The sequence below is a fragment of the Cibotium barometz genome, chromosome 62 (genome assembly GCF_041138505.1).
Source record: "Cibotium barometz isolate CiBa-2024 chromosome 62, ASM4113850v1, whole genome shotgun sequence".
In the NCBI taxonomy this organism is placed as follows: domain Eukaryota; kingdom Viridiplantae; phylum Streptophyta; class Polypodiopsida; order Cyatheales; family Cibotiaceae; genus Cibotium; species Cibotium barometz.
In genome coordinates this window covers 28,356,389-28,374,260 of record NC_141107.1, presented here as the reverse complement: position 1 = coordinate 28,374,260, position 17,872 = coordinate 28,356,389, and the positions used below count along the sequence as shown (strand labels likewise).

The 17,872-nt window shown below is 45.1% G+C and overlaps 1 protein-coding gene across 1 annotated transcript in view; it reads right to left on the bottom strand.

Annotated features, from left to right (window-relative positions):
- Positions 1–329: 329 nt before the first annotated feature.
- Positions 330–17,872, bottom strand: part of LOC147604323 (putative LRR receptor-like serine/threonine-protein kinase At1g56140) — a 149,406-nt gene continuing 131,863 nt past the window's right edge. Inside the window, exons 23-24 of the mRNA XM_086795665.1 lie at positions 11,269–11,419; positions 330–1,015 (exon numbers count right to left, since the gene is read on the bottom strand). Of these exons, the coding sequence (XP_086651791.1) occupies positions 659–1,015; positions 11,269–11,419 (508 nt within the window). The 3' untranslated portion in view covers positions 330–658. The remainder of the gene's footprint in view (positions 1,016–11,268; positions 11,420–17,872) is intronic.

Sequence of the window (17,872 nt, the reverse complement as noted above, 5' to 3'; positions counted from 1 at the left end):
AATTTTTTTTTTCTTGGGGTAGTCTAATTGCATTTTTAGGGATCAACATACTTTCAAATAGAAGTTATGGCCTTGACACCTTTGGTGTTTAAAGAAAATGTCTTTGTGTGTGAAAGGCTTTAATGCAGTAGGTGGTGTGTATTGTGATGGCTAAGTTCATGCCTAGGCCATGTGTTACACAAAAGATGTGTTTGTCATTGAATACATTTATTACACATGTAAATGATTTTGTTATATCATTTGTGATGATCATAAAATAACAAACTTGTTCTACTTCCAAGTATTTTCTCTGATAAGCCTACTTCACAAAAACACATCACTGAAATGTATGGAAAGATGATAGCTATGTTATGGAATTACAACAGAGAGTCTGTTTCAATTGAAGGCACATTACTTTTTGGAGCCCCATTTTATTTATGTGTGGACCCAAGAAATAGATTTAGGCTTATCTGAGATCAAAGTCCCTTGCAAAGGGCAGGTAAATAAACAACAGAATTGACAATCACAGATAATGATATCACAACCAATACAATTAGATGTCCTTTCAGCTGGTTATCACACAACCATATGTTGAGATGTCTTCTGAAGTAAATACAACATCCATGCATCATCAAGATGTCTTCCAAACTGAGGTGGGTCTCCTTTGGATGGATTAAATTCATCTAGGTTCAAGCAAAGACAAGGATTGTTCTGCAATGCTATACATGGGCCTACTGGTGGAAGCAGAGGAGGTGGTGGTAGTGGTAGAGTGTGACTCTAAGGGATTGTTTGGTGGCTGCAGGGGGAACTGCCTCAAGTCAGACAGAAAGCCGGGCCTGCTGATGTTAAGGGAGATCTCCGAACTTCCTGTCAGCATGGAAAGGGCTTCTGACATCTTGGGCCTCACTGCTGCCACGGCTTGCGTGCACAAGAGTGCTATGTGGATAACCCTCTCCACTTCTTTCTCCGAAAAGTTTCCCTTCAAGGTCTCATCTGCAAGGTCCATAATCCTGTTCTCCTCGTATAGTTGCCATATCTGCCACAAAAAGTAATATTTTTGGCTTAGTATAAGTGGTGTGAAAGAATTTTAACCTATGCTGGACTTGATGGCTACAGTATTTACAAAAAATTAGTCGGTAGAAATTGTCACTCGGAACTCAGAAATTTGTTTTGTTTTGTTTTTTTTTTTTGTTTTATTTGTATTAAGTAAAATAAAATCATACAAAGGAAAGATCTCAAACCAAAATGTAGGGAGATCTCAACCAATGGGGGGCACTATCTGCCATAGGAGTGGAGAAGAAAAAAATACCATGGTTCCACTCTCTCATGAATATGCTGCGGAGACATGTGCTTTGTCTGCGCAGCTCTAGAAGAGGGGTATGCAGGCCCAGGTGGCCAAAAGAGTGTGAATGATGTCATCAAAGGCCTCTGAGCATTGAGCATCTGGCCTTCCAGATATGCCACGCCGTGATACCAGCAGTAATCTCCCAAGTGGTGTCAATGCTTGGTGTGTATCATAACTGGGGATATCCAGAAGCAAACATTTCTAAGCAATGTCCCTACGGACAAGTATAACAGGATGTGCTCCCCTGCTTTCAAAAGAAGCTGTGGCCAGACTGAGTCAACCATGCAATAGCACCCCTCTGGCACCCCCAAATCTGCCAACCTGTCAAGCTCCCAATAATCTACATACTAAAAGGGATCGGAGAGTAGGGAACCTACACTGGAGTCATTGGATGCCCTCATGGGGTCCTGAATCAATGAACTATAGATGTAGGTAGTACATTAACACACCAAGTTTAATCACATCCTTGGGGGGGGGCGGGGGGGGGGGGGACGCAAACATACTGCCTCTATGCTCTGCATGCTAGGGTCCAGTTATGATATTTCCAAACAAAACCAAGCACTGTGACTGACAGGAAGGGGTTACCACCCCAAGCCTCCCATCTAGTAATTGGGGTCTGAAGCCCTGGAGGATCACTGTATCCTATCCAGATGGAGGATAATGTGTGAATAGCATTCGAGAAAACTGAAAGAGACTGCACACAAAAGGTTTGTGTGCCCTCAATAGCCTCTGCATAACAAGCTCTCCAAACCTGCTACGTAGCCAAGCTTCCTATCAATGTCCATACTGAGTGATGTGTCATGCTATCGATCCTTTGCATCCTCTACTGGCTCACACCAAGTAGCTTGCAATCTCTAGATCCCCACAAAAGATGTGGGCTCCCACTTTGACAACACACGGGTCACGGAATAAACACCAAAGTACATCTGCATCCAAGAGTTCATCTAAACAAACTCAAGGTTACCTTGGCAAAGACCAGCCAAACAAGGGTCTCTAGTCCCCCAAGTCAATGGTCTCTACAACAAATTCTTCTCTATAGGTCAGTTTTGTTTCCCAGAAGGAAATCACCCTTCTACAACTAGACCCACTCAAATATCGAGAACAATAATCTGTTAGATATCGCGTACCAGATGGGACACCAAGGTATGTGTCTCCAAGGTGTGTATCTCCATCTAAACCTCCCAAGAGATTAACTACTCTTGGGTTCCTCTCTCAGATCACCCCTACATGGTCCAGATCTAGTCCTTAAGATCTATCTACCAGATCTAGTTCTCCATATCAGTCTACCATGAATTCGAGTAATTAAGGAGAATCCTGGTCCATGTTGTTTAGCTAAGTACAACTCAAGAAGCTATCAAAAATCTTCTCCTCCATACTTGAGCAAACTAAACTGCCTCCACTTATGTCTGCTCCTCATGGATGTGAAACCCATGGAACCCTCCAACAGAGGGGAAAGAGCCATAAGGTCTCTGGAAGGAACCATCAAAAGCAATTAGGAAAAGCGTACTGAGACCTTCACCTGTGCATCGTGTGATCTTCTGCATTTAGGTGGCTCTAATACCAAGTGTTACAACCCCATGGATCTCCTAAATGCAAAACACTAGTGATTAGTACAAACCCCCTAAGAGGGGTGCATCGTGTGATCTTCTGCATTTAGGTGGCTCTAATACCAAGTGTTACAACCCCATGGATCTCCTAAATGCAAAACACTAGTGATTAGTACAAACCCCCTAAGAGGGGTGCAGGCTAACTCACCACCCAACCGTAGGTTCGCGTTCGCAAACCTTCTCCGAGCCAGAGGCTAAGGCTCCAACCCCACGAACCATGCCAGTCAACGCTAGTATACCACCAACGCTTGCCTGCTGGCCTTTGGCATGACCATTCCGTGCTCAGTCGTATCCAATCACGTTCCCGACGGTAATCCTAGTCCATCACAAACCACAGAGTGAATAACTCTCTTTGAACCCACGTCTCACTTATATACTAGCTACTGCTGCTATAAATAATTGTCCGGTCATAAATAGTGAGTATAATTGGTATTATTAACCATGAGCCTTAGCCACCTGTATTAGCCTGCTTCCTCTAATCCTAGGGTTTCTCTAACCCTGCCGCATTAGACCACTAATCCTAAAGATTAGTACTAGGTACGTAACAGATGCTTTGCCCAAGAAACATGAAGCCCTAGACAAGGAGAGAGCTATCGGGCATAGGATTGTTGCGCTTCAGAGGGAACACGAGAAGCATCCACAGTCTCCTTGGATCCCAGACCTATTGTATACAGCTAGAGCAGACCTGATGGCTATGGATAGGTGGGTTGAGTTTTTGTTTCATGTTAACGAGGCCTTTTGGGCACAGATGGGTGGCAAATGCAACAAACACCTATTCTCAGCACATAGGCCTACCCATAGTAGGAAATGTGTGAGACACTTGCAGGAACTCACAGGGGGAGATTCAGACTGAGCCAAATAAGGTGAGGAGTATTGCATCAGATTTTGGTCGTGTTTTTCTTTCTGCAGAGGCCCCTCTCCGCAGAGAGATGTTGCACATCAAGAAAATCTGGGAGTGCATGCCCAGACTTATCACAGATGATATGTGTTTCTTGTTGGATGCCCCTTTCTCAAAAGATGAGCTAAGACAGGTATTGTAGGCTCTTTCAAAAGGAAAATGCCTAAGGGATGATGGTCTCCCCCCATGCTTTTTTATACAGTTTTTGGGACCATATTCGGGATGAGATCACTGTTGCTTTACGCCGTACGGAGGCCCATCACTTTACTTGGATTTGCATATAAAATCTTAGCTAAGGCATGGAGGATGAGGTTATAGCCTATTCTTCAAAGGGTTATTCATGACACACAAAATGCTTTTCTCCAAGGAAGGAGTATTTGATAATATCTTCTCATTTTGGGAAGCTGTAGAGTGGCCTAAATCTAGCCAGCAATCCCTTACCATCCTCCTACTAAAGCATATGATAAAGTGGATTGGGACTTCTTGGAAGGCACGATGTCACATATGAGGTTTTCCCAAGACTAGATCAGAGGGATCTCATGCCTGTATAGGGAGTCCCATAGCACAGTTTTGGCATGTGGGCGATGTGGTGACGAGCGTTTTCAGATTTCCCGCTTGGTGCGGCAGGGATGCTCCCTAGCTCCCTTACTACTATACCTCGTGGTAGCGGAGGCTATGAGCAGGTTCATTCGGGCTACCCCAGGAGTCTCGGGCCTCAGTTTGCCTTTACTATAGTCACACGAAACGGGTCATAGAGTATCAGAGAGGGGTGCTTACAGAGCATTTGAGGGGCACTAGTGAGAGGATTGTGCAGATTGATGTTGCCATACCCGACCACTGGATCATAGGGACCTTCTTGGAAGGGCTTCATCACTCTTGGTTTGGAGTTTTCTCTGGGATAGGTGTACCTCTTCAGGTTATGGGCCTCCCCACTGTTGATGCACCAGTCCTTTTCACTATACATGATGGATGGTATTTGGAGAGATGCAATGTGCAGGATATCACCGATGGCTTGGTGGTGCGTTCTGTGAGAGTTATTGGCAGAGCACAGAAGTTCTTTTATATTGATCCTGCCCCAGGGGTAATCACAGATCCTTGGAGCCTTTGGTTGTATGGCAGTTGCCCTGTCAGGTACTTTCATTGGGACCCCGGTGGGTGGGTGTGGAGGGATGTTATCAACCAGATGAAAAGAGAAACCGGCCTTCAGAAATCTGACGGGCGGTGGAACAAACACTCGCACACAAAACACTTCATCACCCATGGGAACCGGGAAAAGGAGAACAAACAGGGGAGCTAGAGTGCTCTTGCAAATAGTACAAGGACACTGATTGGCCCCAAAACGCAGTGGCGCCCCTTGCGGTATTTCTTTACTTGATCAAATATGAGTACAAAGTACAACTTGTCGAATCCTTTACCAATAGGATCCGTTTTAGCTTTTCACCCAGGACTTCCCCATAAGAACTCTCGTTATCACAGCAAAGCATTCCATAGAGAAGATTCCATAGAGAAGGCACACCTGTATGACACCTCCCTGCTTGAAAAGGTCTTCTCCATCTCTACCATGGATCTCTCAAACCCTTTCCCAAACAACAGTAGGGCTATACCAAACCATATGTCCTCCCCTGTAGTCACAACTTGCATGTAACCTCGAGAAAACTAGAACCTGTTCACATGAATCTAGAGACATGTTCTCCATATGAAACCAAAGACCTGTATCCGATAAACCATAGACCTGTATCCATAAACCATAGGCCTGTTTCCTCGAAACCATAGTCCTGTTTCCTCTCGAAAAACCAATGTCCTGTTTCCATGACAGATAAATCCACATATACACCATCCAATCATGGTGCCAAAAACCTAGAGAGAGAAAGATAGAGGATGTGTCAAGCAATCCCTGAATACACATAGGTCCAAGTCGAAGAGCAACACACATCTCTTCCAAGAACATCATCCTGTGCATATGTAGCTTGATCCTCTGCATCCTAATCTCGTAAACAAAGCCTGCTTGTGAAGAGAGAGAGAGAGACGGTGAGACCCCTTGGTTGTTAGCCCCTCGGCGTCTCCTTCAGCTCACCTCCTTCCAAGAGAGAGAGAGAGTCGTGCTGTCCAACCCAACAGTCACCTTGAGATGTCTCTGCTGGGGCTGCTTCCACAAACGCAGCCCGCCTGCATCCGCATCCGCCTGGCTCCGGTTGCAGCCCACATGCACAGCCACCTGGTCTTCCACACGTGCAGCCTCTACCTGAAGCCCACCTGGCTGCCCGACTAGCAGCAGAGAGACTCCTGCCTGACGCCTGCGTGGCTGCCTTGCTGGTTGCCCGTCTGGTTGCCCGCTTGGCTGCCCGATGCTGCCCATTGCTGCCCAGCTGTAGTCCATATGCAGCAGTAGTGCCCGCCACCTATAGTCCATACGCACAGCAGCACTTGCGCAGCAGCACCCGGCCGGCAGTAGCCCCTGTACCAAGCGTACCCGTAGCAGTGCCAACTCCACATGGCGACCTCTCAAGGGGATGCACCCGCTGCTCCATGCGCCACACGGTGATGATCCACTAGGTGACCTCTCTCTTTGATTCCGCCAACCTACGCCTTATTAAAGAGATGATGCGCTTTTCTCAAAAAAAAACGCCAAAAGCAAAGATTTAAAAAAACGCATGCTTTTCAAAAATAATAATATTTTAATCATCAAAGGTTATTAAACCTTAAAAATTTTAAGGTCCCTTTTTGTCCCCTTTCACACTTGGGCTGGCCACCAACATGAGTTTCCTTTTCACATCCAACTGATGCATGTTCACACTGTCCATCCCGTGCCCGTGCCCGTGCCCACCTGCTTGTTGTCCAGAGGGAAAAACACAGGGTCGTAACATACCCCCCTTTTGAAAAATAGCTAGCGTCCTCGATTGCACTCAATAACACAGTAAGCATCATATGACCAAAGCAATGCCCCTTCAGTGCATCTGGGTGATGAAACAATCATCCTGTACAATAAGGCCATACTGTCACATCGAAGTGACAAACAACTCTTGCTTGTTCCTTCAGAACCTGCAGCAAAAGTCTAAAACCAAGTGGAAACACGTAACCTGTGTTAGCCAAAAACAAAACCATGCATCATTCAACATATGACAAACATATGCATGACGCATATATGCATTCGCAAACAATATGCTCCTCAAGATGCTCTACCCACTCCAATATAACAGTCTCAGGGTTGCTCACAAGCCTTACACCCATGTATATCCCGCAGGACCCACGACTGATGGTACAACATGAGCATATGAAAAAACTCAATGCATCTAAACTATACATCCACTAAGTACTTCCCACATATGTCCCTCTTGATGCTTTACCCACTTTGCACATGGCCATCCCACAGGAACCACACTCAGTGTTGCATCCATGAACATAATAAAGTACTTGATGTATCATACCAACATACATGCATCTCATCTTGACACATCCAGAGTATTACCCATGTATTTCCAAGGATACCAGGATCCAATGGCACCAGAATGCAAAAATACCTCAGAAAGTGTATAAAAACATGCACAAATAGAGTTCAATCCATATATGAACCAAACCAACTCTAGGACTGCTCGCAAGACTTATGCCCTCCATAAAGTCTTGAAATGTTAGCTCAAGTTGCTGCAAACTTTGAGCTCAACCAAACCATGCCATTCCAAAGGCAAAAACCATCTCTGTTACCCATAGATGTAGACAGAGTTATCCATAGTTGCAGTTATAGTTCAAGGTGCGGCCGACTGTGAACCATACCCAACTTTACCATCCCATGTGACTAGTACACAATATCATAGAAGTCCCATAAGCAGATGTACTGTCAGCCTCAATACCTTCGGGTGAATACAAAGATGTCACCAAGCGACTCCTAGATGACAATTGAGCCTGTCTGTAACAAGGAAGCCGAGGTGCTACCCCCCTCTTGAGCATCAAGCAATGCTCCAGACCCCAGTTTTGCTGATCCTGAATGAGCCGTAGCAAGAGTCGGCTCCAACTCAAAGGCATCAAGATAAAGCTGCAGTACCTTAGGTGAATCTGCTAAGTCATCCTCCTCCATCCACTTCGCATCCATGGGTGAACAGTTCTTGAACTTCACAGGATAGTGACGAGAAACTTTACCTTGTACCTTTCTTTTCTTATGTGCCAGTATCTGCTCGAGAATAAAAACCTCATCAAGTTCCTCCGCTTCTGTTTGAGCCTCATCTGATACATCCATAGGCACCCAAAACCTGCTTGCACTCCACCCAAGTGGTAAGCACAAGTCCCCAATGAAGCATAGTAGATCACCATTGCTAAACATAGAAAGAAGCTGCCTTCCGAACCCCATGAAGTCTCCGTGAAGATACCACTAGTGACAAAGTGTCGAAAGCCATAGCCTTCAACCCATCTCTTGCACCATAACTCTTCCTGGCTGACTACTTCCTGTCCTTGGTGTCTTTTCTCCTAAGCTTCATCTTTAGCTTTTGCTCTTTACCTCATATAGGCAAAGACATACGATACTGCACTGTCTCTTGCACTTCCTTTTCACTTTCCACATGTTGAAGCTTTTGATGTGACAACCACAGGCTCACCTCCTTGAGAAAGTCGACGATATCCCGGCAATGGAACCATGAAACCGGCCTTCAGAAATCTAACGGGCGGTGGAACAAACACTCGCACACAAAACACTTCATCACCCATGGGAACCGGGAAAAGGAAAACAAACAGGGGAGCTAGAGTGCTCCTGCAAATAGTACAAGGACACCGATTGGCCCCAAAACGGAATGGCGCCCCTTGCGGTATTTCTTTACTTGATCAAATATGAGTACAAAGTACAACTTGTCGAATCCTTTACCAATAGGATCCCTTTTAGCTTTTCACCCAGGACTTCCCCATAAGAACTCTCGTTATCACAACAAAGCATTCCATAGAGAAGGCACACCTGTACGACACCTCCCTGCTTGAAAAGGTCTTCTCCATCTCTACCATGGATCTCTCAAACCCTTTCCCAAACAGCAATAGGGCTATACCAAACCATCTGTCCTCCCCTGTAGTCACAGCTTGCATGTAACCTCGAGAAAACTAGAACCTGTTCACATGAATCCAGAGACATGTTCTCCATATGAAACCAAATACCTGTATCCATAAACCATAGGCCTGTTTCCTCGAAACCAGTCCTCTTTCCTCTCGAAAAACCAATGTCCTGTTTCCATGACAGATAAATCCACATATACACCATCCAATCACGGTGCCAAAAACCTAGAGAGAGAAAGATAGAGGATGTGTCGAGCAATCCCTAAATACACATAGGTCCAAGTCGAAGAGCAACACACATCTCTTCCAAGAACATCATCCTGTGCATATGTAGCTTGATCCTCTGCATCCTAATCTCGTAAACAAAGCCTACTTACGAAGAGAGAGAGAGAGAGAGAGACCCCTTGGCTGTGGCGCCTCCTTCAGCTCACCTCCTTCCAAGAGAGATATAGTCGTGCTGTCCAACCCAACAGTCACCTTGAGATGTCTCTGCTGGCTGCTTCCACATACGCAGCCCTCCGCCTGCATCCGCCTGGCTCCTGTTTTGCTGGTTGTAGCCCACATGCGCAGCCACCAGGTCTTCCACATGTGCAGCCTCCACTTGAAGCCCGCTTGGCTGCCCGACTAGCAGCACAGAAACTCCTGCCTGACGCCTGCCTAGCTGCCTGTTTGCTGGTTGCCCGCTTGGCTGCCTGATGCTGCCCGACTGTAGTCCATACGCAGCAGCAGTGCCCGCCACCTGTAGTCCATGCGCACAGCACCAACCCATGCGCAGCAGCACCCGACGGCAGCAGCACCCGGCTGTTGCTGCCCGGCTGTAGCCCCTGCACCAAGTGTACCCGCAGTAGTGCCAACTCCACATGGCGACCTCTCAAGGGGATGCGCCCGCTACTCCATGCGCCACACACGGTGATGATCCACAAGGCGACCTCTCTCTTTGATTCCGCCAATCTATGCCTTATAAAGAGATGATGCACTTTTCTTAAAAAAAAACGCCAAAAGCAAAGACTTAAAAAAACGCAAGCTTTTCAAAAATAATAATATTTTAATCATCAAAGGTTATTAAACCTTAAAAATTTTAAAGTCCCTTTTTGTCCCCTTTCACACTTGGGCTGGCCACCAACATGAGTTTCCTTTTCACATCCAACTGATGCTTGTTCACACTGTCCATCCTGTGCCCGTGCCCATCTGCTTGTTGTCCAGAGGGAAAGACACAGGGTTGTAACAAAAAGCATGCCTTCCTTCAATTATATTGTGTGGAATGCTGGGCATCTTGTTCTAGGACACATTCAAAGAGTCCCTACTCTTAGACCTCATTTAGAGGCTTATGGTATCACACTTGACATTCAGAGGAATTGTTGGAGGAGGTTGTGGCACTCTTAAAAAAGGACACAGATATCCTCCTTTATTTGGCTCTCTTCTTGGTGGCCTTGCCACCAACAAGTGGAGATTGGTCGTTGGTGTTAGCCTAGCATGCCAAGATGTGTAGGAGCTTCAGAGACAGTTTACCATTGCTTATGGGAGTGCAGGGAAGCACATAGGATTTGGACTATGATAGCACATCTCCTTGGAAGGATGAGGAAGGATGCTTATGTTTCTTTTGGTGCTATCATTTGCCTTCTAACAAAGTTGGACCCACAGCTCAGGTATGAGGGGAACGCCATGGATCTAGTCATTATGATGAGTCAAGGAGATGCTCGGAGGTCCCGTCTTCAGGACATACTGGAGTCAAGATACGTCCCCCCAGTACAGAGATTGAACAATGCATCATGCATGGGAGATTATTGCTAGCATTGCAGCCAGGCACATTTGGAAGGCTAGATGCACTGAGGCCATTGAGGGAAATGTGGTTGATCAGTCACAATGCATTTGCAAGATTTGGAGTGAAATCATCCACACCCTCATGGCCACTTGGGTCAAAATCCAAGGATGTTCGAGTGCTGCTGAGGGAGAGTGCGGCCAATATATGAGAGCGGGGTTACGACATCTTTTTCATTCCCACTCATATGGGACCACCCTGTTGGCAGCACAATGTACCGGATTGGTTGGAGATTTCCACCTTGTTTGGTTTGAAATCTCCCTCTTGTATATTTTCTCATACTTAATAGAAGTCTTTTTTTCTAGATTTTTTTTTAAATTATAAAAAGGACATTTTAAGTTATTTTTATGCACTGAACAAGCCAAAAATGCTATTAAGAAAGGAAGAAAATGTCTAATACTATCATTTTCTGCATACGATGTTTATGACATTAAAATTGAATCATAACAAACCTGAGTGAAAGTTTTTTGAGGTAGTCAAAGGTTCCAATACCAAGTTAAAGGATTTCACTTTCTTAAAATTACAATCAGAAAGAGAACTCCATGTATAGATACAAGAACAAGAAGTCTCACTCAACAACTGGCAGATGACTCACCCACTCTATAAGATAAATCATCTCATTGGGCAAGTTCGTGTCGGTACTCCTCCTGCCGCTCACAATTTCGAGTAAAAGAATGCCAAAGCTGTACACGTCTGCTTTTTCTGTGAGTTTTCCACGGAAAGCATACTCGGGAGCTAGGTACCCACTTTACATTCCAAAGAAATAGGCTTAAAATCAGTAAAGGGCATATAAATATGTTGACATTGAAACAAACAGGAGTGGCAAGAGAAATTTGAAAAGTTACACCTATGCTGCTGATTCAATTATCAAATACATTACTTGGGTAGACCAGCTTGCATGAGTGCAACTTGGATTCATAGACCACACAAAAAAATATCAACCAGCCTTTACAACCATCCTTGACATGTGTAGTGCTCAAGCATGCCACTCACTGAATGCAAATGATAGATACACACTACATTACATGTACAAATACAGCCTGCCTTTTACTTGCAGGATGAGAAGTGGTGGTGAACCAACCATGTGACATTATCGGTACAGCCTGTGCAGTGCCGGTGAACCAACCATGTGACAAATCATTTCTTGCTGGCATTTCTTCGAGGTTTGCATCAGACAATTGTGACCATTATGCAGCACTATGAGGTCAGGAGGGCATATGATAGGTGTGGCTATATCTCCCTTGATATTGAGTCACATAGTTCCATTTCCTAGGTTTTTGTGGAGTAGTGCATAATGATTCACAATGAAGATAAAAGCAAGCATGCACTTTGAAGCTTGACATGAATCTCTTGATCTTTAATTTAGGCAACATTCCCCCAACATAGGAAATAAGTGCTATATATATATATATACATATACATATATATATATACATAGACATATATATATATATATACATATACATATATATATATACATAGACATATATATACATATACATATACATATACATATATATACATATACATATACATATACATATATATATATACATATACATATATATACATATACATATATATACATATACATATACATATACATATATATATATACATATACATATACATATATATACATATACATATACATATACATATACATATACATATATACATATACATATACATATACATATATATATATACATATACATATATATATATACATATACATATACATATATATATACATATATATATATATATATATATGTATATGTATATGTATATGTATATGTATATGTATATATATATGTATATATATATGTATATGGTATATGTATATGTATATGTATATATATATATATACACACACACACACACACACACAGACATATATATATATATATATATCAAAAACCACTAGAAAGAAAAACCATGGAAGCTTGGGCCACATGCAAGCCAGGAGCAGCAGAAGGGTGAAAGAAGGTGGGAAACAGGGCACAAAGGAGAACACAACGCCAAGCCCAGTGAACAAAATGGGTATCTTCTACAGGCCCTATTCCTACACTAGAGGTAGTCCCATTGCCCTGCAGGAAGATGATGCTCAGTGTTGGCAGCTCCCTGTTCTGAGTACTTCCCTTCTGCTCCCCTGACCTGTGCCTTTATTGCCCTTCGCTGCCCTCCCCTTCGCCTGTTTGCCCTTGCCTGATTTTTGCGCATCCCTCCCTCCCTCCTCTTCGCTGCCCCTTGTGCCCCTGCCTCCTGTTCGTGCACCCCTCCTTACCTCCTCTTCGCTGCCCTTTCCTCCCCTTCCTGCTTTCTCCTCCGCCTCCCTCCTCTTCGCTGCCCGTTCTTCCTCTGCCCCTTGCCCCCATTTGTGCTGCCCCTCCCCTGCATTGCCTTCTCTTCCTCCACCCCTTGCCCCTCCTCTGCTTTGCCTCGGGTGCCCCTTTTTCTTTTTAGCCTCAAGACCGGATTACTCTTAAACAGGGTTCAAGTCCGGCCTCTTTTTTTCTGATTGCATCATGGCTAATCAATCCCCTCTGGCCGGGCGAGTCATCCAGTTTTCACAAGACCAGCTTGCAATCCTCTTTGCCAAAGTTGAGAAAGACTCCAAGATGACACTCATTGGAAAAATCTTTGGCTCCCAGCCCTCTCATATCCAGGCGCGTGACTGGGTACTAGCGGCGTTGCCCTCCAACTTCACGCCTCATTTTAAAGATGCAAGGCTACTTGGGAGAAGATTTAGACTTTGGTGCAGAGGAGGCAGCCTCAGAAGTGTTCAAGGGCAGTCCTCTCCCTTTAGGCACAAGGAAGATTTTCTTCCTACTTTACACTAGTCACTTCAACCTTGTTGAAGAAGACCGGAACCGTTACCCTATTACACTCAGAGTCCCAAGTCTCCCTCATGCTTATTGGCCATTGTTGGAGGCCACTGGGGCAGCCTTTGGGCTGGTCTTGGAGATGCCCACCATCCCACTTCTGCTGCCCAGGTAGGCCTAGGTAGTCACTGCCTCGGCTGATGCTGTTCCCAAGGTTATGGTGTTGGCTCGACAGTGAGTTCTTTTGAGGATTTTGTGCTGCTTTTGGGACCTAATGGTCCCTTGAAGCAACGTATGGAGACGCCGCGTAGACCTGACCTGTGCCGGGTCTGTCTCATCAGATGGGCTACTTTGCACGGGATTGCCCTAGGCCTAGGGGTCGTAGGAGGCGGTGCAAACATGCTCCTCAAGCGACAACCTAACGCTCTAACTCGGCCAGCCTTTCACCAAGAGTGGCGGATCATGGCCGCCCTCGAGGTGGGAACGTTGGGGCATAGAATGATGCCTCTCCCAAAGACAATATATAGAGTGATGAGTTTGCAGAGTTATCCTCATAGAAGGATGTTGCATCAGGGCAGAGTGACTATGTTCATTGTTGAGTCCTCCTTCCTTGGGATGGACAATATGCAGGATGCACTTGGTATGAATGTGGAAGACACGCTAACATCTTACAAGGCCTTGCAAGATGCACAGCAAGATATATGCCATTATGCCTTGCAAGGAACCCATGCATTGCGCACATATGCACAGATTGTGCAAAGTCCAGGACAGAGTCAACATGTTGACATTGGACTTTGCTTAAGAATTACATCCTCTCCAACATGGTGGGAGGCGGGTTTAGCCTTTGGCCAAGTGATTGCTCGGGTCAAGAGTCAAAACCACTTCTTTAGCATGAGGATTATCTCATGGAATGTGCAAGGTCTAGGGAGGCTTCCCATCTATTGTAGGAAGTGCCTTATTAAGGATCAGCTCCACCTTGCCATTACTGGTGGGACCTATGAATGTGTTGCTCTTGCAAGAGCACAAATTTGATATGGTTTAGTGTGGTAAAATTGATAAGATCCTTTCTGGACACACTTTTTGGTACTGTGCACACGGAACCAAAGGTGGGGTATGCATTTCAATGTTAGTATCACTTTTGCCTAATGCTATTTGTCATGGTGTTATCATACGTGCAAGAGCACAATGGATTATGGTTATCTAGGATGGACATTAGCTGGATATCTTGAATATCTATGTGCCTAATGTGCGGGGAGAGAGGGTGGCCCTCTAGGACACCATCACAGAACTGCTTCGATCTTTGGATTGTTGTGGAGGAGACTTCAACATGGTTGAGTAGCCCTCTAACAAAAAGGGTGGTTGTGAGGGTAGAACACACCCTTTGGAGAGAGCCTTGTGGGAGAGATTCATACTCTCCTTCTATGGCAGGGTGGTTGTCTTGTGCCTCAAAAAACTTGGGAGACATAAGAGTTCACCTCGTGTTCGCATCCCAGACTCTTTCTATATAGATGCAGAGGCCTCACTGAAGGTAAGAGGGATTTGGAGGCTTTGTGATGATCCTAACCCCCGGGAGAGACTTGCCTTGGCCTTGAGAGGACTAGCTAGCACTATCACTTTGTTGCTTTGGCCAAGAAAGACGAGGCTTTGAACAAGGAGCGAGCTATCAAACATAGGTTGGCTGCGCTTGAGAGGGAACACGAGAAGCATCCTGAGTCCCCTTGGATCCCAAATCTCTTGTCCACTGTTAGAGTGGAGTTATAGGTGGCCATGGATAGGGCTAAGTTTGCGTTTCATGCTAATCACACATTTTGGACACAGACGGGTGGCAGATGCAACTAACTGTTTTCTCCGCGCATGGACCTATGCACAATACGGACAGTTTGAGATGCTTGCAGGATTCTAGGGAGAATTTCACGTTGAGCCAGATAAGGTGAGGAGTATTGCCTCATATTTTAATCAGATCTTGCTCTCTACAAAGGCCCACTCTTTGGATAGAGATGTTGCACAACAAAAAGTCTGGGAGCGCATGCCTAGGCTTATTACACATGAATGCAAACCTCTTTGGATGCTCCCTTTTCAAAGGATGAGTTGAGACATGCTTTGCAAGTCCTCTTGAAGGACAAATGCCCAGGGGATGATGGTCTCTCTCCATCCTTCTTTTTGCAGTTTGAGATTACATTGGTGATGATGTTACTAGTGCTTTGTAGGAGATGTGGTGTTCAGGTATAATGCCTCCTTTTCTCACGAAGGGTCTTATCCACCTTGTCTTGAAAGGTGGGGACAAGACCAATATTAGGCAATGGAGGCCCATAACTTAGCTTGGGTCTGCTTACAAAATCAATCTTAGTGAAGGTAGTGAGTATGAGGCTTCAGCCTATTCTTCAGAGGGTTATTCATGATACATAGAACGGTTTCTTTCAAGGAAGGAATATTTTTGATAATATCTTTTCATTTTAGGAAGTAGTGAAGTGGGGTAAATCTAGCCAACAACCCATTGCCATTCTCTTGCTGGACTTTGAAAAAGCTTATGACAGCGTGGATTGGGACTTCTCGGAAGGCACGATAATGTCATGGATCCCAGGAGTGGATTAGAGGGGTCTCTTGCATGTATAGGGAGGCCCATAATGTAGTTTTCACCTTCAGGGAGCATGGTGAGCACTTTCAGATCTCATGTTCCATGAGGTAGGGATGCCCCTTAGCTCCACTACTTTACGTTATAGTAGTGGCTATGAGTAGGTTTCTTAGGGTTACCCCAGGGTTTCGGGCCTCAGACTGTCTCTTCGCAGCACAAAGGAAGAGTTAATGGACTCAAAGTTAGCAGATGATACTGCTATGTTGTTGGAGGCCTCACAGGCATGCCTTTGTGCTTTCTGCATTGCCTTGGAGATGTTTTTTTGGGCATAAATGAGTGGGATTTCGGATTAGTGATTCTCCATAGGCATATTGTGGTTTGTGTATGAGGTTTACTTAGATTGAGAGAGGATGCATTGCTACATACCTTGGCTGTCAGATTAGCATTGACATCTCGCCTGCACAACACTTTGTTGAGCATTAAAAGTAAACTTCAGTGTTGGAGTAGCGAAGCTTGATTTGGCCTCTAGAGCCTTGGTAGCTAACCAAGTGCTGTTAATGACTGCTTGGTTTGTCATGTCATGCTGGGTTTTTCATAAGGGAAACTTTGTCGGCTTATTTAGAACTTCCTTTGGTTTGGATTAGATGGCACTATACACACAAGGATAGTTTGGGATACCATTATTATGCCTAAGCGAGAGGGAGGATTGAACATCATTGACCGTGAGGTGCAATGTAAGGCTTTGCTTTGTAAGCTAGTTGTCAAGATTTCTTCTTGGCATTGAGCCTTGGAAGGACTTTCTTCTGCAGCAGCAGATCATGAGGTGCACTCTGATTAGGGGAGGTGATTGGATTTACAGCCCACGTTTTGTAGAGAACTGACCACCTTCTTCGTCTTTGGTGAGATCTCTTTTGCAAGCCTGGGATCGTATGAGGAGTTTCTTGGTTCATATTCCTCCCTGGTCAATTGAGGAGGCTATCACGCAGTCCATTGTGTGGAATGACTTGATTTTGGATGAATATGGTAGACCTCTTGGAGCAGCTACGCATATGGGGCAGTCACCCATATCCAGTGGGCTGCCTGGGCGACTCCTTTCCCCACACTATTGGATTTGAAGAGGCTCAAGAGCCTCACGGAGGATGAGAGAATGCTTCGCACACAACACTTGATGGGCACTAGTCAGAGAATTATGAAGATGGATGTAGCCATACCCAACCACTGAATTATAGGAAACTTCATGGAAGGGCCTCATCACTCATGGTTTGAGGTGTTTTCAGTGAGAGGGGTACCCCTTCAGGTCATGTGCCTTGCCACTTGGGTGAGGATAATGTATTGGTTTTTTACTCCATTCATGATAGATGGCTCTTGGAGAGAAGTCTTGGGAAGGATATCATTGAGGGTCGTGGACAGGGCAGCAAGGAAGCACTTCTATATTGATCCCCTTCAAGGGATGAATACAAATTCTTGGAGCCTCTGGTTATATGATGGGTGTCCTATCGGATACCTGCACTAGGACCCCGATGAGTGGGATTGCGGGGAGGCACAAAGGATTTTGGATTGCAATAGCACACCTTTTTGGGAGAATGAGGGTTGCCTACATTTGTTTTGGTGCTATTGCTTGGTTGATACAGTCGGGCCCTCAACTCAGGTTTGAAGGAAACGACAGAGATATGGTCATGAGGATTGCCCATGGAGTGGGTCAGCGGTGTTGTCTTCAAAAGACATGCCAGAGTCAGGATATGCGTCACCAGCACACAGGTTGTACACTCCATGAGAGATCATTGCTAGCATCACAACCT